The sequence below is a fragment of the Sander lucioperca genome, chromosome 7 (genome assembly GCF_008315115.2).
Source record: "Sander lucioperca isolate FBNREF2018 chromosome 7, SLUC_FBN_1.2, whole genome shotgun sequence".
Lineage (NCBI taxonomy): Eukaryota > Metazoa > Chordata > Actinopteri > Perciformes > Percidae > Sander > Sander lucioperca.
In genome coordinates, this window is record NC_050179.1 from 11,222,056 (window position 1) to 11,247,987 (window position 25,932).

Here is a 25,932-nt window from a genome sequence, read left to right on the forward strand (position 1 = left end):
AGTCACGTGAGCCGCGCAGGTCTGGATAATAAAGCGCTGCTCGGGACTACACAGGCTATTCGGATTCGTCCATCACACTGTGAACAATTTTTTTTATGATAACAGATTTAGACAGAGACAAAAAAAATGAATAGACGAAGCAAACACAGTGAGGAATAATATTTCTATCAACAGACATCTGGGTTTTGTTTCGACGTAGGCTCATATTCGACAGATCATCTTTCAATCGAGATGTGAGTAGATTCTTCTTTTATTGAGAATAAAAACAAACGACGCCCACACACCCGCTCTTTAATATTAAGATGTTTATTTTTGAACATTTTGTGATCTTGTTTTTGATTATGTATGTTAGCGTTACAAACAGGATCTATTCATTTATTATTTTGATGTTGGATGATTGATTAGGACAATTGACCGAGACGGTAAAATGCTATATTACTGTCTATAGTTATATGCATTGCACAAATAATTGAATGCTTTATAGTGAGCATCGCAGCCTGTGTGTGGTTTACTATATTTAGGCTACAGTGAGCCCATTGGTTTCAAAGACGTCATATGAAGGCTTATTTTATTGCATCCCGTGTAGATGCTCCATAAGATGGCTTCTTGTGATGTGAGCAAATGAGAAAACCCCTCTGTAGAGTTGTGGTCGCTTCGGTCAGTTGGGTTTTTCAAAGCAACATTTGCTGGCTTTGTGGTAAAACAAATATTACCAATGCTCGAAAAGCAAGCGTTGCAAGCTTCTCGTGCAGTTTTTTTTGTGTGTGTTTTTCCACACCACCTGAGAGTATTTTCTCCTTCATCTTTCTGCTCTGTTTATCTTGGGCGTGTGTGGTTTCCTCATCAAACAGCCGGGGTCCCCCCTGTCAAACATAAGGAATGCAAATGGCTGATGAGGGTGAGGGTTGTCTTCATGGCTAAGAGGGAACAGATGCTGAGTGAAATGTGGTGGTTCCCTCCGCAGATCCGACTGCCCATCCTCCCTGCCCTCCTGCTGTTAACACAGCCCTCTAATCCCTGCACAGCCTGAGCCTGACTGTCCAGCAGCCGCTGCCTCTGTCTCCTGGGCCATAATTACAATAACACTGTGATGCTCAAAGCAAAAGTCAAAAGGCCTATATTTCACAGCACAAAATCACATGCCATATAGAGAGTGGATCAGTTATTTTTAAAGGTTTAATGTCAAAATCCTGCATAACTGTTTGGGGGGAAAATGTAGAAAAATAAATGTTCATTGCATGAAATATCAAAAGGCATGGAGGGAAGAAAAAGACAAAAAGCTCCTACTATAACTTCCATATTGAATTTAATTTCATTTCAGCCAACATTCTGAAATATGGTGTCACTGTTCAAGATTTAAACAAATCCCATGTTTTCATTATGTATTTGTATTTTTGTCTAAATTAAGCCTGTTTTACCTCACAAACCCTTTGGTAGTTCTATCTTTACAAACTGGTTCTATATGAACAACCACTGTTAAAATCAAAGAAATGTATTTTAGATTTTAGTCAAGACTCCAAAGTTTTTCCTAGATACCAAATAAGTCAGGTTGAACTACAAGGAAAAGCGTTTAAAGTGATGAACAGGTTTTACATTGAATGAATGGTGCAACCATAAAAGGCAATATTTTAAATGAAGCACTGGGACAATATAATGTTCTCAAATAGTGTGGGACAAATCTAAGTGTGTGGCTCCTTGAGGGGGAAATTACAATGTTGGGAACATTATGGCTTAAGTTGTAAACAAATTACTGACAATCTGTCATCTCTGCTGACAAAGCTGACAGTTGGAGTTGACTCATAAAAATAATAGTGGATGCAAATAGGGAAGCTGGCTTGTTAGCTGGCAAGAAGAGGAAATCCGCTGTGTCCTTATTTGAGCTGCTTTTATGAAGAAAACTGTGGTGAATGAAAAGATTGCAGTTTCTGTGACCAGGGTGACTCACTTCCACGTCTTGGGCTAACACAGAATTGCCTCAGTAAGTGAGGTAGCAGGAAGAGAGTTGATATTCATGTTGAAAATGAAATAGCAAGTTAGTTGGAATCAGGTTTATTTATCGGATTTTTGCCCCTAAAGCAGGTCTCAAAGGATTTTCAAAGTCTTTCTAGATTGACGGACTGAACAATAAAAGAGATGCAATACTCTGTACAAACAAAAAAACAAAGCAAACACCACATGCCAGCAAACGGCTAGCAACCTTTCTAGTGTAATAGCAACAGTAGACACTAATGGAAAACAAAGTAAAACTTGCTAGGAAAAAGGTAGAAACTGTGGACAGGATTGTTAACTGAGAGATGAGATGAGCTTCCTGGTCAAAAAAGCCAATAACACTGAAAAATATGAGATAAACAGACTACTGTTATATCTGTTAATTTTTTATAGTAAGGGTGTATCTGTTAATATTTATGTTTAAAACATGTTATTCTTTGGCCGTCTCAGAGACGTTCTGAACACAATTTACAACACAACCCATTAGTCGACTTGTATTTTGACCAGAACAATGTTCTCGACTCATTTCAGCATCAGAGTGAGAAATGTTCACTCTCTCAGTTCAGCGTTCAGTTTTAATGTTGTTGCCATGGCGAGGATTAGATATAATTTTAGGCCTCTGCATCCTGTTGAGGGGGAGGAAAAGATGCAGTGGACTGTAGTCGTAGTTGGAACTGGAAATTACGTCTATATTTAATCCCGAACCTTCCAAGTATTATACGACACATCTGCCATGCCATCGACTGTATATTTAGCAGCATTCAGTCTGCTCAGTAAAAATGTTTGGTAGCACTTGTCGAAGTGCTAGAAAATGGAACCAGTGGAGCAACATAGAAAAGAGACTAGTTAGCAACAACTTTAAATGTGCATCAACTGTGAAAATGATATGACACTTTGAAAGTGTGTCAATTTTTTCATTTTCAGAAATCGATTGTACAGCTCATAAACAGTTTTTGAATTGATTTTAAAAACCAGCGTGAACAAAAGATGCATAAGAAAAACAAATCATGTAATTCAAATGTGCATCTGTAATGTATACATATTTTGCTTTTTAAAAATCCAGTATTGACGGAGATCAGAAAAAGCTAAAAAAAAAAAAGAAAGAATTGCCGCAGTTTGGCATGCTGAGTCATGGGAGTATGCCCACAAGGCTCAACACTGCAGATCACAAATAACTCGCATCAAAACAGCCTTCAGCTAATCAGGGAAAACATTCATAAACATATGCAGGCCAAAACACTGCAAGACCAAGAGCAACCTTGTGATGATGAGTCATAATTTTCAAAGACAACTCTCACTGATGTACGGAGCAAACGGGCTTGTGAAACAGGACATATATATGACAGAATTCTGTTGGTAAATTCTTTTGGATGGTTTCTGGTAGGCTCAGAAATGGGCTATACAATATATTATCTTCCTTTTTCCATGTTCATATGTTAGCGGTGAGTTTGACACCCTAAGCCTGCAGTGCTTAGCTTTCCGTCCCATCACTTGGCCACATGGGGGAACGGCACACAGATAGATTAGCTTTAAAGCCAGTGGAAGCCAAAGTCCTTAGTAGGTGAGAAATACAGTTTGTGTGCCATGGTTTCTAGCAGTGACACATCCAGCGCAGAGGAGGGAAATAACTTTATGCTAACTCCTTCACATCCCAGTGCGGAAAGTAATAGGCCGCTGTTTATCAGTTTGCTAGTGAGTGTGGAGGAACTGCTGTGAGAGATAAAGCAGGCTCTTCAGCTGAAGCACAATAAGCTGGCCCAGCACTGAGAGGGCTCCCAGGGCTCCATGCTTTGTGATAAAGCTATAATAATCTGACATACAGGCGCTCGCTCTATTCCTTTCTTTTTCAAGACATTGTTGAGTGCAGAATATATGTCGTCTGAATATTACCTCGCTGAGAGCTCAGAAAAAGCTTTTTACTGCACTCCAGTGCACCCTGTCTTCATTTCTCAATGTGCTGTTATAGTTCTGGTACTTTTTCTTTCCGCACATGTTTCCTTTTCCTTTTTTTTCTACAAAGGCATGTGTTTTATTTTACATTATCGGTCATGGCATTTAGCAAGGTCATTGGTCTTAAGCCCTCCCATATTTCTTGTTGAATTTGATGTTTTTGCAGACAGGAATGCATACTAAATGCTTCCAGATGCTCTCATTACATTCTGTTGTTTCTTCAGTATAGAATGCATTTAATGTAGGTTATGTCTATTTTACATGCTGCATGGAATCTCTATTTGTGTGTTTAATGCAACAATTGGAGCAGTGAGACAATTACAACAGTAAGTTCAGAGAGAGTTTAAAGGTGATGCTGTCTTAGCCAGCCTGCTCAGCCAAGTCATTTTCTGATGGCAAAGGCCCCATTCTCTTGTTTTTTAAGATATACTACAGCTAAAATGCATAATGGAAGTCCTCCCCCTCTCTCCCCTTCTCTATTTTTCAGCCCACAGTGTGGGTATGGGAAATGATGGAGGATAAAGGTCCTCGAGTAGCTGACTACTTTGTGGTTGCCGGTCTCACTGACTCGTCCAAGCCTCTCGAGGAGGAGCTCCACTTTGATGATGCCGGTCCCAAGTCTGTGCAACCAAAAGCCCCCATCACCGACGTAACTGTGGTGATCCGCTCGCTCGGTGAAGAGGTACCCCCGGGTTTCATCTGTATTGAAAGCACCCCCTCAGGCCTCTCTGCAGAGCTCAATGGAGCCAGCCTCAGGGGCCCGCAGATATTCTTGTGCTTCAAGCGAGGCAGAGATAAGCCTCCACTGACAGATCTCGGGTAAGCAATAATCCTCAGTCACTGACCCTTTACTCACCCAGCATCACTAATCACTTCTCTGCCTTGGGTCACTATAATCTAATCTTAAACACATCTTCTAGTCTGACATCTCTTCAATTAATAAATTATCAAAGCACTCCAGTAATATTTCTTTAAGAATGTCTTGTTTCAAAAGGATCATATGAAAAGTCAGTGTAACACTGCCTTGTATTTCAGGATTCTGTATGAGTGGAAAGAGAAACTGAAACCTGGATGTCACATCGTCCAGACCACGCCCTCAGGTCGCCCTGCCAACATTAGCAGCTCGTCGTCCCAACGCATCTACATCACCTACCGCCGCGCACCGAAGAGCCAGCCCCATACTTCACTGGCTGTCACTGATGTCTGCATCATCATCCCCGGCAAGGGGGAGACGCCTCCTCACACCTTCTGCAAGGTGGACAAGAACCTCAACAGCAGCATGGTGGGAAAGAGCTCTGAGAACACCGTTATATCTCTAGTGTGTCTGTACGAATAATGCAGGTTTGGATTGATCTGTGATGTCTTTTCTCATAATCCAGTGGGGATCCTCAGTCTACCTTTGTTATAAGAAGTCTCTGGCTAAAGCAAACACAATTGCATACAAAGCAGGTAAAGTGGTGTGCAGAGTTTGTATTATGAGCTCAAACTAATTCAAAATGCTGAAGTAAACCAATTGAGAAAATGTCAGTTTTGTTCAGGAGTTATGACGATTGTGTTTACCGTGTTGTGTGTATTTGTGTCCAGGTCTGCTGTGTAGGTACCCTGAAGAGGACTACGAGTCCTTCCCACTGCCTGAGTCCGTGCCTATGTTCTGCCTGCCCATGGGAGCAACGGTTGAGTGCTGGCCAGTACACACCAAACACTCCCTGCCTGTGTTTTCCACATTTGTTCTGACAGGTGCCTCTGGAGAAAAGGTAACACCTCCTTACATTCGTGTTACCAATAACAATGTTCCTTTCTTATCATCTTTCATTGTCACTTATCTTGTTGTGCCTTTGCAAAACACACATATTTTGTCAAGGAAACCACCGTCCTGCTAAGTTTCAATTACCTGATCATTAATTAATCAGTTCCCCCAAAGTTGGCATCAGTTTTCTGCTCTTAAATACACACATTCTCCCTTAATTGCTTCATTTCAGCCAGCCTTTCCATCTTAATCTCCCCCTTTGTCTCTCTGTGTGCATTATGGATTAGTTTGTTGATGAACTGCAGAAGTTTTATCGATGAATACCAGACAATCTTCAACTTCTAAATTTTGACTGGAATCGAAAATGGTCTTAAGGCTGTGCTTGGAATACTAAAAGGCTGTAAGTCTTTGAAAGCAATGCAGCATAAAAGATTTTTTTTTTTTTTTTGCAGCTCATCTTTTGAATAATGGATAGCTCATGAACCACTTGGGCTGGTGCATAAGTTTTAAATGCTGAATGCCTCAGTGCTCCTTCTCTGCAACCTCTCATCTGCAGACTAGTCTCCTGGTACTTCATGCCTGAAATAATTTGTTTATTTATTTGGAATGAACAACTTCAAAGGACTGAGTATGATTTTGCTGATTTATTATAATGAAAATTCTCTAGTGGAGCCACCACAACAGCTTACCTGAATAAGTTCTTTCAAAGGACCTCTGCCTTCTGTGGTTTGTGTCTTTGTAAAGTTTGCCTCAGGATGTTAAAGTCTTTTTGTGTGTGTGTGTGTGTGTGTGTGTGTGTGTGTGTGTGTGTGTGTGTGTGTGTGTGTGTGTGTGTGTGTGCATGTATCGGGTATTCTTTATGCAGATCATCACACTTATATTGTGATCCTTTTGCTTGCAGGTGTACGGAGCAGCCATCCAGTTCTATGAGCCTCACTCAGAGGAGAAACTATCTGAGCGTCAGCGCACACAGCTCGGCCTGCAAAGCTCTGATCTTGGACCTGATGGGACCAGGAGTGTTTACAGCAACAAGAGCATCTGTCTGCTCTCCCACTGGCCCTTCTTCCAGTCCTTCAGAAGCTTTCTCACTTTCCTCTACCGATACTCCATCTCTGGACCACATGCCCTGCCTATTGAAAAGTTAGCAGTGTTTTATAGATTAATTCTCTTTGTCAAAGCCTATCACTCACTCAAAGTTTCAGGTCTATTCTCCCTTAGTGCTTTATTAATTGATTGTTTTTTTACTTACAGGCACATCTCTCACTTCATGCAAAATGTGCCATTCCCCTCCACTCAGAGACCACGCATCCTAGTGCAGGTGAGCTGAAAATGTTAAATATGTTGAATGAAGTAATGACATCAGTGTGATGAGTTCTGTATGCTTGCATCATTTGGTTTGACATGACTTTAAACACGCTGTAGTCACAAGCTAAATCCTCCACCCACTGAACGCTCTCCTGTGCTTCTTCCACAGCTGTCGCCACATGACAGCCTGATACTGAGTCAACCTGTGTCCTCTCCACTGCCTCTCAGGTAGAGAAACATCAGTAAAATGTCAAATTATAGCATGAAGACATACTGTATTTGCTTCTAACTATTTGTTTTATTTGTGTCTAGTGGTGGAAGCCTCTCCACATTACTACTGAATCTGGGCCCGAAGAACGCAGCCACTCTGCTGGTACTGGCTGTCACAGAGCACAAGATCCTGGTTCATTCCCTGCGTCCAGCTGTGCTCACAAGTGTTACAGAGGCCCTTGTGTCCGTGAGTCTTTTGTTATTTTTCTATCGTTTCACATTTCCTGATAATACCACTAAAGAGGGTGGTCTTTAATGTGATTATGGCTACAATGGTAAGAGCAGAACTGCAGAGTCAATTAACTACCCATAATCACATGCATGTGTACAACGATAATCTCTGAGAAACACTCTACAAAGTGATGTAAAGTTCTCAAAAAAGAGAAGGAAATAAGAAATATTTCTGAGTGTTTGAAACTCTTCTATCATCGCTGTAGTGTATGTATCGTCGTATAATGCATTGATCCTCCCTTTCAGATGATCTTCCCCTTCCACTGGCCATGCCCCTACATCCCTCTGTGCCCGCTGGCACTGGCCGGTGTGCTCAGCGCACCGTGCCCTTTCATCGTGGGTGTGGACTCCCGATACTTTGACCTTTACGTGCCCCCAGCTGACATCAGCTGCGTGGATCTGGACACCAACACAATCTCCCAGTAAGTAACCTCTAACTGCAACCGCTCTGTGATAGATGACCACCTTCAACTTTAAGACACCCAGCCAAAAAAATCTTCTCATGGTTTATGTTTTCGTAGGTCTGATGGGGAAAGTTCTTCCCAAGGTTATCGGTATCTCTCAGAGCCTCTTATGTAACTATACGAGCTGGAATGTGAAATAGTCTTACTGTACACAAAAGCAAATTTAGGTAACCGCTGGTCTCTCACATCAATATAAAATCTATTTTGCGAAGAGATTAAATTGTCAGTGCTGATTTAAATGAATCTGTCTCCATCCTTATATCTGTTCTTGAATGTTTCTTGACTGTCCTGTGTAATGAAAACCATATGGTGTGCTTTCAGAAAAGACGACAAGAAGGCTTTAACGTGGAAAATCTTGCCCAGGAGAGCCTGCAAACATCTTCTGAATACCCTGAATAAGCTCTATCAGCAGCTCACTGAGGGTGAGTCCAGTCTTATGCTGTGTCATTTTATATGTGGTTTCATGAATAATTTATGTTGTCTACTTGAGTTTGTTGAGTCAGCCTGTACAGTCCATTTTACTGGAAAACTCAGTGGATGCTTACACTGTTATATGAAACCAACTTACGATGTTTAGTACATCACAGGAGGTATGAAGTGTAATTTAGTCCTTGTCCACTCCTGCTCAACCTGCCTTAGTCATTTACCTTAATTCCCAGAATTGCTTTTGTCCCTTTACTCAAATTTCAGCACATCATGTGGCTGAATGTATTAGGATCTATTATGGTCTGTCTGCAGTAAAAACAGAAATGTCTGCCTCCTACCATTGATTTTATTCTTTGTGACGGTTAAACGTTGATGCGAAATGAATCCCAGCCTAGAAACAAGTTCTTTGATTGAGACAGATTAACATTTACCTTTGATGTTTTCTGCTATCACACTCCAATTTGGCTGAACTGAAAATAAAATGGTGTAATGTCGGGTGGTCTATTTTTATATACTGAAACATACAAAAAACCCACACAGAAATGAATTGTGTGCTAGAAATTGTTTAGTGTTTTAGGGTGCATTTTTTAGCCACACTAGCCAAATGGCTCTATGACAGTGTTGGTCCAGAGTTAGTATTTTATACAAACATTCATGGTCCCCAAAAGATGAAGAACTACTGACTTTGGTGATCCCCTGACTTTTCCTCTTGCAGTTCTCAGTGAAATGTCAACAAATACAGTATGGGATGGATTCACCTGAAATTGGGAACACACATTCAATACGCTCAAGATGGATTGTAATCTTTGGTCCCCGTAACTTTTCATCCAGCGCTATCGTCGAAATTTGAAATTGCTTTTGTTTATTACCAAATACCTGTAAAAAGAAAGACATTTCTATCAGCCTCAGCTGTACTTTTTGTTTATTGCTAATTGCCAAATGTTAGCATGCTAACACGCTAAACTAAGATGCTGAACATCAGCATGTTAGCACTGTCCTTGTGAGCATGTTATCTTGCTGGCCTAAGTGCCTAAGTACAGGCTTACAAACCCTCTTGCGTGGCTCTTAACTATTTGAGTTTAACGCTAACAGTACATTGGCTTAAGAGGGGAGTGTGCCTATGTTCCCACAGCCCTATGTTCCCACATTTCTAAGAATTTTTTTTTCACTGAAAATTAGGCCCTATGTTCCCACAGTTCCCACATTTTTAAGATTATTTTCCAAAATTAGGCCCTATATTTGCCTAACCCCTAACCCACCCTAACCCTTAAAGGAAATGTAGGAACACAAGACCTAATTTTGAAAATGTCCTAGAAATGTGGGAACATAGGGCTGTGGGAACATAGGGCTGACCCCCTTAAAGGTGCACTATGAGTTCCTGCAAGGTTTCAGCGCAATTTTATTTTTGTCTCAAATCGTAGGCATCTCTCCTTGATCCACTAGCTGCCTGCCCCTGAATACACTGTGAAAAAGCCCGGTTTCGGGAGACAACACAGGGGTCGTAAACGTCAAACAAACACAAGAGGCACAGGCTGTGCACCAAAATACAACAAACCACTCAAGCCAATCACCGACAAGATGGTTGGGGGAGGGGCTGGGGGTTAGTGACAGTAATGGCCTTTTTATGCTTCTGTGTAGAATCAACAGCGTACCCCCGCAGACCCCTCTGCGTCTACGCTGGACCCTACGCCGTAGCCTGACGTGCACCTCTCGAAAAATGTAACTACACGTCGCAGCGACAAACGTCGCTCGGCCGTGGCTTGGTAGCGTTGCATTTCCCCTGACTCATTTCCTGGTTCTCCTTCTCCAAACAACATGAAATCAAGGGAGGGTTAACTTGTCCTGCTAAAGATTTCCGACCTTGGTCAGAAAACACAGGGGAGACACTTTGTTTCTCTCACTATGACTCTAGAGTGACTAGAGACTATGACTCGCTCCGAAGCTAATCGCCGTCACTCTCTCACTTCTCCCTCGCTCTAACACACTCTCCACACACACACACACACACACACACACACACACACACACACACACACACACACACACACACACACACACGCACACACACACACGCCGGCTCGACGCACACACCAGCGCACAAGTATAAACATCAGGCCACTTACGTAGGCTACGGCGAAAGCTCTGCGTGGAGCCTGCGCAGAACCATAAAACAGCCTTTAGTCAGTTAGTCCGGAAACATGGGGGGAGGGGCGAGCTTGCTCTGTTTTGTTTGAAATTTACTTGGAACGTCAACAGAAGTGACCATGCAGGAAATCTTCCACGTATACTTCAGCATTGATAATATTTATTGTGGTATCTGCATTTTAGAATGTAAAATAGATGTTATGTGGTTAGCTGGTTAGTTAGTGGTTAGTTAGTCAGTGCTTTGTGCTGGCTAAATAGAATAACAATTAACCTGTTTATAACAATTTTTACGTGTTTCTTTTGTTGTCCTCCACTGAATATTTTGTGATAAACTCAATGTGTGCTGCAGTTGTGTTGTTTTTAATAAGCAATTATTTGTTGCCAGGTTGTTCATGTGATTATTTATTCTACATAATCTACTGTTGTGTGCTCTCAGGTGGTCCGTTGAACCGGGAAAATGTGCAGATGGAGCACACAGTAACTGACAGTGAGCTCAACGGTGGGAAGAGCCTCCACACTCTGGAGCTGGAGATCCAGGAGACCTTCCTGCGCTTCATGGCAGCCATCCTACGAGGCTACCGCTCCTACCTGCTGCCCATCACCCAAGCCCCCTCTGAGAAGACCACCGATGCCAGCTCCCTCTTCGACATCCAAGGTACATTTCAGTCTCAGTCTGCAATGTTATAGCCTACTGTATGCAATCACAAAAACACGCTGAGAAGCGATTGTTGTCGTGGCTATACGTACGTGATTCTGTGCTGGAGTAGGTCAGGGGGTTAAGGTCTGAGTACTGCTGCATGAATGTTTGTTCTAAATCACTGCTGTAATGAATCTGGTGATTTATCTTAAGCCTCAGTGGAAATTAGGCTTGGATGACAAATCGGAGAAACCGTCATAATTAATAGCACAATGTCCTGCACATCTATGTGCTCTTATGCAAGCGGCGCAGCAGAGAACAAATTGTTTCATACCACAGTATTCACTTCCTATAAATGTTGGTCTGCATGTTGACCACACAGATGTTCTGAAACCGCTTGATAAGTTAATGTTTTATAATCCAATATTAATGCCCACTTGTCATGTTTGTTTACACAATGTGTTTTCTTTCATAGGCTTTCTGAAGAGTAGAGACCGCTCCCACCAGAGGTTTTACTCCCTCGTGACCAAGACTCAAATGTTCAGCCGTTTCATAGAGGAGTGCTCCTTTGTCAGTGATAAAGACGCCAGCCTGGCTTTCTTTGATGAGTGTGTTGATAAGGTGAGATTTGCAGCTAATTTTTACTATGGATTTTCTGTGTCAGAGACAATTCATCAGAAGAATTGCATCATTCTGCTGTGTAGGAACAAATGCTCCAATAACAATATGTAGTCTGGCCTCCACCCTCTTCTTGCAGAAGAAACAAAGCTGAGGCATTTAGAGGAAAGATTAATCACATTCTGTCCTCCCAATTAAGATGTCTTGTTAAGGTCTTGGTTTAATTTGAAGGAGCTAATAAGCAAATAACAGGAGCTAATAGAAATAAACAAAGAGAAATTAACACTACACCATCTCCATTGAGCCGCTTATTAACATCACCGCTGTAGGCTTTTCTCAAATATAATGCCCCCTGTTCTTTTAGTCCTTTTAAAAGTGATTTTCTGTTTTATTTTGTGGTACTTCTATTGTTATCCTCCTTATCTTCTTCTCTGTTTTTCTGCCTTTTTTCTTTTCTGCTGCTCTGTTTGTCATCATGGCTTCTGCCTGGTAGCTATTTACCACTGGAGGCAAGGTAAGCTATTAGAGCTTGTGTTGTAATATAAGCCTTTTATGTTTGTGACAGTGAAGTTTTTTTTAGACGTTTTTCCCTTTTTTAGCTGTAGTAGAATCAGGTATGAATCCAAGTAAAGTGTTTTCCATTGTTCTTAGTGCGTGACTCAGCTCAGAGTGTTTTGTGTGGCTGTGTTCTGAATAAGAGTGAGGGGAAAAGGGAGTAGAGCTAAAAGTGCAGGAGAGGCCTGTAATGTGAGGCTGTGCATTATCTGTCAGTGTGTGTCAGCAATCTGCATTATTGAACCATGTGCCATTAGAATGAAACACACAGAGTGGTTATGCAGAACTGATATAGACTCTGAGGTGACGCTGAGACAGTGAGATTAATTATTTGTGCTTGCCTTTTCGCTAAGATGACTGTGCACTATCCAGACTCCGAAAGTCACTCTGAAATATAACAGAGAAGAATGACAGAGGAATACAAAGATGGAGGCGATAATCCTTACTTGTCATAATGTTGTGAGTTTTGTTGTTGAAATCCCATGGGATGTGGACTAGTCCTTGCTCATTGTCAGTGTGAGGGTTAGTCATTTGGTGATTTGACAGCTTTTATTAACACAGCCTGCCTACACATGTTTTGTAACGCACACACTAAAAAACATGCCCTCTCCTCCAAAAAAAAACTCTCTGTGCTTGCAAACTTGTGCAATCAGGAAGTCACATTTACATCCTGCATAAACAGTGGGAAGTCCTGTACGAGTGGTCATTGCGGTTATTATTGAGAAGTGGAAGCATTGATTCATTCAGCGTCAGTGCTGCTGAGGTTGACAGAGAGTGTGTGATTGAGAAAGACCTCTTGAGTGTAAGAGGAAGGGCAAGTGGAGAAACACTGAGCAGAATCAAAGCGAGGGCAAATAGGTCAGTGACAGTTAGTTGACTGAATCATCTACTTGACTGACTGGAACAAACCCTGTAACACAGTAGCACTGGGGAGCTATTCAGCTGCTGCCATGATATTAATATTTCTGTGAAGCTCATGTCCGAGATAAGCCGGTAATCAATTTAGATAAGCCAAGTGAATGCACATCAGCATAGCAGGCCTTTTATGATCTCCCAGGCAGCTTATTCAGTAGTGATTTTCTCTTTACTTTGTCATGCAACACAAAGGAATGGTACTGCTGTTGTTCTCAGAAAGGCAGGAAGACAGTGGAGCTTTGTACACTTTTCTCCATACAGCAGATCAGTCAGTCAGTTCTGAGCTGAAGGAAATGTGGCAAGCACTTCTGCAAAAACTGTACAGTTTAATGGTCTCATATCCCTAGAGCAAGATGGCATACATTTTGTCCAGGTCATTGCAGCCTGGATTCATTTAGTCTTTGGGGAGTCATAGGATCAAGCCCCTGCCTTGGTAGTGCCCTTTAGATAAATAGAGTGGGGACACGGGCCATATTTCTGACTTAGATGGATCATTAGTGGCATCTGTTTGTCCTCACTGACCCTCATGTCTGATCTGATCTGAGGGCTCATACAGTATCAGATGCCCATGAGCCCCCATGCAGTACCGGCATCTATAGATTTGTGTAGTAAAGCTAAGAGGAAAGAACAGAGGGAAGAATAATGACAAATGTTTTTTTCTCTTGTAAACCAGATGGACAGTGAGCGACCAGAGGAAACCAGACTGATTGAACTGGATGAATCCCACCGCAGTGAGCACACGGTCTATATCAACCCTCCAGAGCTGCCTCCACTACCACAGGGAGAAGAGCATCCTCTGTGCTATAGGTACCACACTGCAGATCAATCTCTACGATAGATACAAGACAGGCTGTTTGACTATTTTACTCATACACAGGCACTCACATCAATAGCACTTCTCACCGACACTCAGTAACCATAATGCAGCTCCCGAAGGAGAGATAGTGTAAATTGCCTCTGTTGTTGTAGATTTGTCATTACTTTAGGGCTTTGTGATTATTTTGAGCCAGAACACACCACTTTTGGATTCTTATGTCAGTGCTCAAGCTTCCAGGGTGTCAGAGCCAAACTATTGTGCAATGTCACTTGGCTTGCCAATGTTTACGTGGGATTGATGTCTATTTCAGTGTATGTGTGTATATGAGTGAATATACAGTATGTCTTTCTGCAGCTACTCTGGGTTCCCCGTGCTGAATGCTGAGCTTCTGGAGCCACTGGAGGGACCAAATCCTCCATCAGCAGGCCTGGCCTCACGCCACAGCAGCCCAGCCAGCCCTACGGCCATCTTTAGGCGTTCTAAACAGGTCAGCCGTATGAGTAGTGCGAATTTTTTTGTTCTTCTAGAAAGACCTTGATTGTATGTCTTTTTTGTTATAGTGGAACCATATAATTATAAACATCAATATGTTAACTGTATTGTCAGATCTGATCCTTATTTGTTTCTTTTTATGTTTGCAATTTAAGAAGTTAAGCTCATTATACTTCTGCATTTATTCTACATAACGATGGATATAAAAAATGAATGCAAAATGCATATCAAAATCTGCTAAAGGATGATACATTATCTCTACATTATCTTTTTTATCCCAGGAGATCAAATCAGCTCAAAGGATGGCCAAAACCTATTCATCTATGCCTCAGATGTGGTCTCAGTGTCTGCTGCGCCACTGCTATGGCCTTTGGTTCATCTGCCTACCAGGGTTTGTTGGCACCTGCCATTCAAAGGTGCGGGCTCTGCGTACAGCTTACGATGTGCTGAGGAAAATGCAGGACAAGAAGTTGCAGGCTCCAGATGAGGTAGGGAAATGACTAAGTATAAGACAACCCCACAACTCCATATTTAGTAGTGTAGAATAATTTTGTAAATCCTGATGTTTTCTGTCCAAGGTGTGTTACCGTGTGTTGCTGCAGCTGTGTGGGCAGTACAGCCAGCCAGTCCTTGCTGTCAGGGTGTTGTTTGAAATGAAGAAAGCTGGAGTTCAACCCAACGCCATTACCTATGGGTACTACAACAAGGTGTGTGCTCTTTGTATCTACTCTACATACAGTAAATACAAGGAACCAATAAACAAGCTAATCTGACTCTAAATTGAACACGTTAGTGTAAGTCTGACATTGTATGACCACACTGTACATGTTCACTGCTCTAGGCGGTGTTGGAAAGCACCTGGCCCTCCACCACCAGAGGAGGCTACTTTTTGTGGGGAAAGCTGAGAAACGTGGTCCTAGGTGTGCTCCAGTTCAAGCAAGCGGGGAGAAAACAACAGACGCTGCACAGAGACCCTCATCTTTCAGGTAAGAATACTAATGGGATGCGTTATATAATTTTTTTTTACTGATATCTAATATCTGGTACCCCATATTTTCCATGTTAATTTTGGCTGATAACAGTACTTACTTATACAAGCATCTGGTGAAAAATGCTCCCCACAGTCATCACTTAAGTTTATAGAAATACACAGAAAATATGAATTTGGATTTATTTATTTCAAATTGGCTCGTCATATATCACAAAGATTTTCAGCCAGAAATCCGAACTCTTACTAACAAATGAATAACCCACATATAAATTCACTGCAATTGATCAGCCATAACATACTTTAAACGTATTGCCCAAATGTCATCATGATATCTGACACAATATATGATGCACTCCCTCCATCAAATACTAACACAGACAACAGTTAGTCTTTGTTTTATACCCAAGACTAATGAGATTGCATTAAGTTCAGTGGTAATTACTTTTTAATTGTGCACAAATTCAGTAAATGAGAGACTGAAAGTATAGGATTTTTCTGTCTCCCTGTAGTTCTTAATGGATAGACATGTAAATGAGTGTGATCTGGTGGGAGCGGTTGGTTCTTTAACCTTTTTTAGCCTTTTAAGCCTTCTTTTCTGGTCTCATAATAAGGTTTGTCCCAACTCTAGCCTCACCCAGAACATATTGTTCCCAACTCGCATTTCTTTAAAGATGCTAATTAAACAGAGTGAAGAGGTTTTTCCTCCCCAGCAGTCACAGCACACAGGTTGCTCTTGATGTCAGTCCCTAATTCCCACAACAGCCCAGTTAGACTCTCATTACCATAATGACATAGTGTGAGGGGCTTTAATGGAAACATAATGCTTTACATCATATACTCTAACCTTGTTCTTTTGATTGTTGCTGTGAGTTAATTTTGATTTCATTCACTTCCCAAAGAGAATTCTATTCACATAACAAAAATGGCAATGTGATCATGTTGAGGAGCAAGATTCTTTAGTTATTTACTCTTCATTGAATTTACAATTGGTGAACTGGAAATGGGCAATTTAATTTGTTCAACCCTGATTTTGCTCCCCTTTTAGTTAAAAATAAGACAGAAAAGTGAAACCTTGATTCTCTTTCAGCACTCTAGCATATTTTTATGTTGTTCAAGTACGATGACAGCTATGTGGCATTCAAAGCATTCCTGCATCTTTACAGTGGATGATAACGATTACAGCACTATTCAGTGATTGGTTATACAGAGCTTTTATACCAGCTGGGTTCTGGTCTTTTAATCCTGTAATCATTTGTTTTAATCGTCCTCTCCCTTTTCTGTTATCTCTCAGACGGCAGTGATCTTGACACAGTCAGTCATGGCAGTTTGGACAGTGCTAATGACTCTGCTGAGCGCACTTCCATCGACACTGACTTCACTAAAATGGACTCCAGTGATGATGGATTTAGTACAGGTAGGAAACCACAGTTTTGCTTCTTTCTCCTTCAAACTATTTCACTATCATCCTTTGATTGTGTCACCGCTGTTCCTCATGTCTCAGCTTCACCCTGGAAAAATCTAATTTTAATTTGATTTAATTGACCTCCTTAAAAGTAGCCAAACCACCATCCTTCCATCCATCTTCGTCCGCTTATCTGGTATCGGGTCGCGGGGGTAGCAGCTCCAGCAGGGGACCCCAAACTTCCCTTTCCTGAGCCACATTAACCAGCTCCGACTGGGGGATCCCGAGGCGTTCCCAGGCCAGGTTGGAAATATAATCCCTCCACCTAGTCCTGGGTAGATTGAGAGCTTTGCCTTCTGGCTCAGCTCTCTTTTTCGTCACAACAGTGCGATAAATTGAATGTAATTCCGCACCCGCTGCGCCGATTCTCCGACCAATCTCCCGCTCCATTGTCCCCTCACTCGCGAACAAGACCCCAAGGTACTTGAACTCCTTCACTTGGGGTAAGGACTCATTCCCTACCTGGAGAAGGCACTCCATCGGTTTCCTGCTGAGAACCATGGCCTCAGATTTAGAGGTGCTGATCCTCATCCCAGCCGCTTCACACTCGGCTGCGAACCGATCCAGTGAGTGCTGAAGGTCACAGGCCTTAGCTGGATTTAGGAGTTCCTCAAAGTGCTCCTTCCACATTACCTCCTCAGTTGAGGTCAACAGCGTTCCATCCTTACTGTACACAGCTTGGATGGTTCCCCGCTTCCTCCTCCTGAGGTGGCGAACGGTTTTCCAGAAGCACCTTGGTGCCGACCGAAAGTCCTTCTCCATGTCTTCTCCAAACTTTTCCCACACCCGCTGCTTTGCCTCTTTCACGGCAGAGGCTGCAGACCTTCAGGCCCTTCGGTACCTTGCAACTGCCTCCGGAGTCCTCTGGGATAACATATCCCGGAAAGACTCCTTCTTCAGTCAGACGGCTTCCCTGACCACCGGTGTCCACCACGGTGTTCGAGGGTTACCGCCCCTTGAGGCACCTAAGACCCTAAGACCACAGCTCCCCGCCGCAGCTTCAGCAATGGAAACTTTGAACATTGTCCACTCAGATTCAATGCCCCCAGCCTCCACAGGGATGCACGAAAAGCTCCGCCGGAGGTGTGAGTTGAAAGTGTGTCGGACAGGGGCCTCTTCCAGACGTTCCCAATTTACCCGCACTACCCGTTTGGGCTTACCAGGTCTGTCCAGAGTCTTCCCCCACCCCCTGACCCAACTCACCACCAGATGGTAAGCTCCGCCCCTCTCTTCACCCGAGTGTCCAAAACATACGGCCTCAGATCAGATGAAACGATTATAAAATCGATCATTGACCTTCGGCCTAGGGTGCTCTGGTACCAAGTACACTTATGAGCATCCCTATGTTCGAACATGGTGTTCGTTATAGACAATCCATGACTAGCACAGAAGTCCAACAACAAACAACCACTCTGGTTTAGATCAGGGAGGCCGTTCCTCCCAATCACGCCTCTCCATGTATCTCCATCATTGCCTATGTGTGCGTTGAAGTCCCCCAGCAGAACTATGGAGTCCCCCATTGGAGCCCCATACAGGACTCCATTCAAGGGCTCCAAGAAGGCCGAATACTCCGAACTCTTGTTTGGTGTATATGCACAAACAACAGTCAGAGTTTCCCCCCCCACAACCCGCAGGCGTAGGGAGGCGACCCTCTCGTCCACCGGGGTAAACTCCAACATAGCGGCGCTCAGCCATGAGCTTGTGAGTATCCCCACACCCGCCCGGCGCCTCACACCCTGGGCAACTCCGGAGAAGAAAAGAGTCCAACCCCTATCCTGGAGTATGGTTCCAGAACCGAGACTGTGCGTTGAGGTAAGCCCCACCAGATCCAACTGGTAGCGCTCCACCTCCTGCACAAGTTCCAGCTCTTTCCCCCACAGAGAGGTGACATTCCACGTCCCCAGAGCCAGCCTCTGCCACCCGGGTCTGGTCCGTTGAGGCCCCTGACCTTCACCGCCACCCATGTGGCAGCGCACCCGACCCCAGCAGTTCCTCCCACAGGTGGTGGGCCCATGGGATGGAGAGAGAGGTGCCACGTAGCTTTTCTGGGCTGTGCCCGGCCGGGCTCCGTGGCAAACCCGGCCACCAGGCGCTCGCTGATGGGCCCTCCATCTGGACCTGGCTCCAGACGGGGGCCCCGGGCTTCCTCCGGGCAGGGTCACTCTATCTCTTCCTCAGTCACTCATAGGGTTTTTGAACCATTCTTTGTCTGGCCCCTCACCTGAGACCACTTTACCACGGGAGACCCTACCAGGAGCACAAAGCTCCAGACAACACAGCCCTCAGGTTCATAGGGACACACAAACCCCTCCACCACGATAAAGTGATTGTTCCCGGAGAGGTAGCCAAACCACATGAATCATAAACCTTGATTTTGCATTTCTCTACTTTAATGTCACTGTACTACTAATACATTGTTTTGATGTCAGTCAAAGAAAGAAACCAAAGTCTGCAGTACCAAGAAATGCTTCAAAACCGTGGTACCTTATAACAAACGAGACCAAGAAGTGACACATGTTACAGCAGCTCATCTGAGCAGTGTACATTAATACATAAATAACACCATCAAGTTAATATATTTTATTTTTTTAAATAACAAATGCTAAAAGGCTAATTACATTCCAATGGCCTTTGAAAAATGATTAGGGAAAACGTAAACTAAAGCAATCATTGGAGGCACATCCATAAAATATTTGCAGGTAACAATAATCTGCACAAAAAGATGATAAAAACTGCTTACAATTCTTCTCTTTACCTGGACTCAAGAGAGAAAGACCATTTGTGGATAAAACATTGCCATGTCCATGTAGAATAAAAGAAAAAAGAAAAGATAGCATCATACAAGTATTTCTTTGTCTTTTTGCAAAAAATGTAATTTAGACTTTGACAGCAAATGGATTCGTTGCTTTGTGACACTTTGTTAGTTTCTTCTTTAGCCCTTGTCTTCACATTATGAATAATGTACTATAAAGAAAGTATAGTCCAGATAACAGGGCTCATAATGGTCTATCAGCAGGATTAAGCTTGAACAACATGGACTTGAATCTGGCTCACAACTTTTTCTTATCCCCAAACAATTGAATAAAGCAGAAATTCTGTGAGAATATAATAAATCGCAGTAGAAGAGGTTTGTACTTATTGCTGCAGTTTGACCTTGTGAATAAGATGCAAGTTTTCAAAGACTCTATTTCTCTCCTGCTGCTCCTGTTTTTCTATTCTGGGAGTGTCGTGTGCTGTAAGCTACAGTGTAGGGATTGTTACCGCACTCTGTTCAAAACTCTCAGATAAGCTGTCACTTATAAAGCAATCCACAGAGACTAAATAGCTGTTTTTTATTCACTCAGCTCTTTCTGAAAGAAAAACTTACCAAGGAGAAAAGCTACAACTAAATAACTCGCTGTTTTTCAGAAGAGTAAAGCCTCTTATCTTTTTCAGGTGGACAGTCAGACCAGGGTTATGATTCACTATCCAAAGAGGAGGAGAGGATGTGCAGCAGAGAGAGTGACAACACACTATCGGTGGAAGACAAAGGCCAGAGGCAGTTCAGTGAGTTATTGACTAGCTTCTATCTCTAATCTCAGACACTTAGCTACCATTTCTGCAGGAGTGAATCACCGCTTACTGGCAGCAAAATACACACTCTCTCTTTAAAAGCTGGGGTATCATATGGAAGTGTGGGTGTTCTGTACTCTCCCCTTGTCCATTTGCTGTTATATTTAGATGTTTTTGAGAAACAGATTCTGTTGATGGATGATTGTGTTATGTAAGCAGGTGATTGTTTGCATGACAGGATTTGTCTTGAATTTAGTTGCTAATAACATGCCGTGTCTGATGCAATCACTGTTCCAGCTTTAGTGTTCAATAGTCCTCACTAACTGGTGTGAGCATTTCATCAGAGGCTTGATTGCTTACTTAATTTGTGGAATAGAATACAAGCCATATTTTAAAATTAACAGCTGTCCCTGAAAGAACCACCAGCTGCCAGTTCTACTCTTTTTTTTACCCCACTGTTACAACTTTATGCTGGCATAAACGGCAGCACTCCAGCAAGTGATCATTTTCCATATTAAATGTAGAATTTGCATGAATGCAATACTGATTTTTAGAGATTTTGATCTATCTCCTTAATGATTGGGTGTTATTAAAATCTCCAGCACCTGAGATAGAGGTTCCAATCTGTGGCATCTCTCCTTCTACTAGAAGCTATAAACCAACAGATGTCAGTGCAGGTAAGTTTTATTTACAAAGAAGATTCTCAAAAAGCCATTATGATTGTGTATAAAAGCCACACATCTCAGTCTTACCGTGTGGGTACTGAATGTTTTGCCACATATGTCTTTGTCGCAGGCAATGGCAACAGGCTGGTTTCCAGACCATCTAGTGACACCATTCTGTGTGGAGTTCTGCCAAAGAAAGAGAGGCCAAAATCTCTGGACTTGTCTGGTGGACAAGGAAGTCTAAGACTCACTGTCCCTCACCTTGGCTCAACAAAGCAGCATTACCTAGCTGCTGACAGACTGCACGAGGTAGAAGAAGAGGAGACAGAGACTGATAAACAGAAACCTTTGGTGGAGAGAAGTGTCAGCTGCAGCGGTGCAGTGGAGAGGCCAGGTGTGTCTTTAGAGAGGAGTGTCAGCTGCAGTAATGGGACTGTGAGGAGAACGGGTGTTGAGAGGGGGTTTGATCCCCTGTCACTGATGGCGACAGATGTGGTACAAGAGTGTGACCGGGAGAACAGTGGCACAAACATGGCCCGCCGCGACCTTGCTGAAGAGATTGAGATGTACATGAATAATGGAAACAGCCCTCTGAGCAGCCGCACACCCAGTATGGACCTGCAGAACCCCTCAAGCCCTTTGTTTGGTTCGGCCTCGTCTCCTCACACCTCTCCACGGCCCTCCACCCTGCTCCGCTCCAACACACACATCCCACTGTCTGTGAAATCCAAGGAGAGGTTGCGGTCGTCGCCGTCTCTTCCTCTCGGTGTCTGTACCAAAAACAGGGAGAGGCCTTCCTCCTTGGTGTCACCCTCCTCACCTTCTCCCTCCTCCTCATCATTCTCCATGGACTCACTGTTCACGCCAACTCTGGACATCTTCAAGAGCAGCGTCATATCAGCAGGCAAGGGCGTGGCTGAGAAGGCTAGCCGCTTCTACTCTCGTCTGTCCTCCCAGACTTCATTAACACAGGTTGGTGGTGTAGCATTTTCTGCTAACTAATATTCCCAATATAACTGCTGATAAAACTAACTCCATGATGATGTTTTTCTTCCCCTTGTACTGCAGGATACAAACTGTGACCAGATTAGTGTATCCTCGCTGACCTCAGGCGAGGCAGACTGCTCCTCGCTGCTTGATCATGACTCCTGTCTGGACCCAGATGGCTTTACCTCCCCCCAGCACGGCAGTGTTTCCCGACTCAGGAGGAGCCCGGTTGTGGGTCATACCAACCTGGGCAGCCCCAGCACCCCCAATAGAGTGTTCAGACACAACTCCTTTTCTGGTTTGTGGCACATCCTCAGTCCACATAACAAATATTGCTGGAATAATGGTGCTAGTTTTTTTTTTTTTTTTGCTTAAGGCAAACAACACAATCCACATTTATTTAGAATAGTTGGCAACCTCGATATCCGATGTTAAAAAGTCATGGCTTACAGCCACGCTCGTTAAATTGCTGTTTTAACCGCAGCGTTGTATTGGTTCCCTGCAAAACACATCTTGATGATCTAAATTTAGAGTAAGAGCAGGGCTTTGTAATGGAGAGTGCCGGGTGCTGTCTGCGAAACTAGGCCAGCAGGCGGGAGGGCTGATTCAGTGTGTAGGCTGCTCTACACCCAGCCACAAGCCCTATGCTAAACATAAACACGCGATGCATGCACGCTCCCGGACACACCAATGTGAAACACAGATTGGCTACACAGCAAAAAAAAAGTCAACTGATTGTACACTTTGAAAAATGATTCGCTGCTTCATTTTGTTTTTCCACTTTTGCACAATTAAATGCAGATATGTATAGCCTAATTGTATAATCCTCCATTGTATCCAGGTGGTTTGGCACTTCCTTCTAAAACCCCTCACACTCCAGATTCCTCCCCCGACACCAGCCGATTCCAGCCCACTCCCAATTACACCATAGAGGTAAGTTGCTCTCGTATAAAAATATCTGATCAATCACTCCTCTGTAGACTGACTCAGATTGTCATGATTGAGTCTTACACTCTGCTGCTTTTTGTTGTAGGTGCTGATGTCCAGCTGTTCACTTTGTAAGACGTGTGACTGTCTGGTGTATGACGAAGAGATCATGGCTGGCTGGACAGCAAACGACTCCAACCTCAACAGCACTTGTCCGTTCTGCGGCACAGCCTTCCTGCCTTTCCTCAATGTGGAAATCAAAGACCTGAGACCACTCAGCAGGTAAATGATCCCTTTACACAGACCAGTATTTACACAGTCTAAATGCACAGAAACTACAGAAAAGCTTTTAACAATCAGGTGTGTCCATCATTTTATACTGAATTCACTGAAAATATGAGGTTTAATGTCTTTGATCTCTAATACTAGATTGTCTATTGTTATAGTGGCTAGCTGGCACAGGTGCACATACATACATACATTTTTTTATCCCTGTGACCTCTTTAAACAGATCCACTCTGTGTCTTCCCTCAGGTCTTCTATGGAAAGTCATCCTGTTAATGAGGAGGTCACGTTGGCGACTCTCAATCCAGAGGCCAAAATGTCTGCAGCAGACTGTGCAGCTCAGTCATCTACGGCTACCCCCCAGAAGCAGGGGAGCAGCGGGAGTGCTGGGCCAGCTCCAGTGACGGTGCCCTACCTGAGCCCTCTGGTTCTGTGGAAAGAACTGGAGAGCCTGCTTGTAAATGAGGGTGACCAGGCCATCTCCTCCCCATGTGTTGTCGACCAACACCCCATCGTCTTCTGGAACCTCGTGTGGTACTTCAGAAGGCTTGAGCTGCCGAGTAACCTGCCGGCTCTTATCCTGGCCTCCCAGCACTGTAGCCATGGAGACCAGGTAAACATACAGATGTCTGTCAAGCTCACCCACAAATAGTTGCGTGTGTAGATTGACCCATTAACCATAAAGCCATCATTTTAAAGAAATAGTTTTCACTTTTGGAAAATACTCTTTTTTACTTTGTTGCCATTAGTTAGATGTGAATATTGATATCACACTCATAGCTGTATGAAACCGGGCCAAGAGAGTGGTATTGATCTTCTCATCTAATTTTTGGCAAGAAAGCAAATTTGCGTTTTTCCCAAAATGTCAAACTATGCCTTCAAACCTTCTATGTGTATGGTATAAAAAAAATCCAACTTTGGTGACTCCTAGTGGTAGTTTCAAAAAAAGGACAAAACAGAGCACATCGACCATACCAATTTTCACTGGGCACGTCTTTTTATTTATTTTGATCAAATGAAAAACTAAATACTTTTACAGATATAACAACATTAAAATTCTACCTGTAATGGCTGTGACATACAGAGTAAGGGATTAATCTTTCAATCGTTTTACCCCTTGCAGACTCCTCAGAGCGTTTCATCCGATGATAGTAAGCAAGTGCTTGTGAGGATTATGTGGGACAACCTGAAGTTACACAAAGACAAAGTTCAACCCTGCTATGTCCTGTGGAACACACATTGTAAGTCACTAAAGTATTAACTTTAACAGATTGAGGTATAATATGTTTTAAAAAGTGAAATTATTTTCAGAAAATTATTCTGTTAGCAAGTTTAATCGGTGTCAGATATTTACATGTAAATTAAATAATGCATATGAAGTAACTAGAAAATTATGCATAATTCAGTTCAGGACTCCTGTTAGTCATGTCACCCTTATCAGTGCTATAGTTTCAAAATTGAGTTTGACTGATGGAGATGAATGAGCCTTTGATCAGGGTGACTTTTATCTCTTGTTCTTTGCAGGTGCAAACTCCCTGGTTCGCTCTGGGCTGTGTGAAGAGGGCCAGCTCTTCACTGTGGAGCTACTGCAGGGTTTTGTGAGGAGCATTAAGAAGAGTGATGTCTATCAGCCCATGAGCCAGATCATCCAGCTGTTGGGGCCAGAGCTGGGTTTTAAAAGACAGAGGTGAGAAGATAAAGAGTTTAGTGTAAAGCTGTGTGTGAAAGATGAGATGAATGGAAAGTCTAATTGTTTTTCTTTTTTCTCTCTGAAAAAGGAGCCTATACCGAGATTTATTGTTCCTCGCTCTTGTGGCTTTGGGAAAGAACAACATTAATATCAGTAAGTCCAAAAGCATGATATCCTGTTTTTAGACATGTTGCTGTTTGTCTGTCACTGGTCCACCACTTTGGTCCAGACTGAAATATCTCAACAACTGTTATATGGATCGCCAACGTGTTGGGATCGCATGAAATTTGGCACAGATATCCATTGTGCCAAGAGGATGAATCCTACTGACTTTTCCTCTAGTGCCACCAGCAGGTCAAAGTTTTCATTTATCCTGTGAAAAATATCTCAACATGTACCAGATGGATTGGCACAAAATTAAGTACAGACATTTATTTTCCACTTAGGATTAATCGTGACCACTTTTGTGATCACCTGACTGTTCATCTAGCTCCATCATCAGGTCAAAATTTCAATTTGTCCAGTACTTGGTGTTTAGAGCAAATACCTGCAAAACTAATGACATTCCCATCAGCCTCAGCTGTACTTTGTGTTTAGTGCGCAATTAGCAAGTGTTAGCTTGGTAACATGCTAAACTAAGATGGTTTACCTGCTAAACATTATACCTGATAAGTCAGCATTTTAGTATTGACCTTGGGGCCTGTTAGCATGCTGACATTAGCATTTACCACTGCACTTAACTACAGCCTCACAAAACATGCTATGCTATAATGGCTGTAGGCAAGTACTTTTTTTTTATACAGATGCTAGAA

General features: G+C 42.9%; 1 protein-coding gene across 4 annotated transcripts in view; it reads left to right on the forward strand.

The window, feature by feature from the left end:
- The window catches only part of dennd4a (DENN/MADD domain containing 4A), a 27,861-nt gene continuing 1,929 nt past the window's right edge, over window positions 1–25,932 (forward strand). The window contains exons 1-30 of one of the 4 annotated variants that reach the window (XM_036003012.1): window positions 1–233; window positions 4,427–4,758; window positions 4,975–5,221; window positions 5,319–5,388; window positions 5,524–5,693; window positions 6,588–6,826; window positions 6,938–7,004; window positions 7,161–7,219; window positions 7,304–7,448; window positions 7,739–7,914; window positions 8,278–8,378; window positions 10,964–11,182; window positions 11,640–11,785; window positions 12,276–12,296; window positions 13,926–14,059; window positions 14,424–14,556; window positions 14,843–15,049; window positions 15,140–15,268; window positions 15,403–15,547; window positions 16,844–16,966; window positions 20,450–20,560; window positions 21,169–21,243; window positions 21,362–22,203; window positions 22,300–22,516; window positions 23,060–23,151; window positions 23,252–23,427; window positions 23,680–24,043; window positions 24,548–24,671; window positions 24,955–25,117; window positions 25,209–25,273. In XM_036003012.1, the coding sequence (XP_035858905.1) occupies window positions 4,448–4,758; window positions 4,975–5,221; window positions 5,319–5,388; window positions 5,524–5,693; window positions 6,588–6,826; window positions 6,938–7,004; window positions 7,161–7,219; window positions 7,304–7,448; window positions 7,739–7,914; window positions 8,278–8,378; window positions 10,964–11,182; window positions 11,640–11,785; window positions 12,276–12,296; window positions 13,926–14,059; window positions 14,424–14,556; window positions 14,843–15,049; window positions 15,140–15,268; window positions 15,403–15,547; window positions 16,844–16,966; window positions 20,450–20,560; window positions 21,169–21,243; window positions 21,362–22,203; window positions 22,300–22,516; window positions 23,060–23,151; window positions 23,252–23,427; window positions 23,680–24,043; window positions 24,548–24,671; window positions 24,955–25,117; window positions 25,209–25,273 (5,071 nt within the window). In that variant the 5' untranslated portion in view covers window positions 1–233; window positions 4,427–4,447. The remainder of the gene's footprint in view (window positions 234–4,426; window positions 4,759–4,974; window positions 5,222–5,318; window positions 5,389–5,523; window positions 5,694–6,587; window positions 6,827–6,937; window positions 7,005–7,160; window positions 7,220–7,303; window positions 7,449–7,738; window positions 7,915–8,277; window positions 8,379–10,963; window positions 11,183–11,639; window positions 11,786–12,275; window positions 12,297–13,925; window positions 14,060–14,423; window positions 14,557–14,842; window positions 15,050–15,139; window positions 15,269–15,402; window positions 15,548–16,843; window positions 16,967–20,449; window positions 20,561–21,168; window positions 21,244–21,361; window positions 22,204–22,299; window positions 22,517–23,059; window positions 23,152–23,251; window positions 23,428–23,679; window positions 24,044–24,547; window positions 24,672–24,954; window positions 25,118–25,208; window positions 25,274–25,932) is intronic. The other 3 variants (XM_031283329.2, XM_036003013.1, XM_031283330.2) reach the window with 3 other exon arrangements.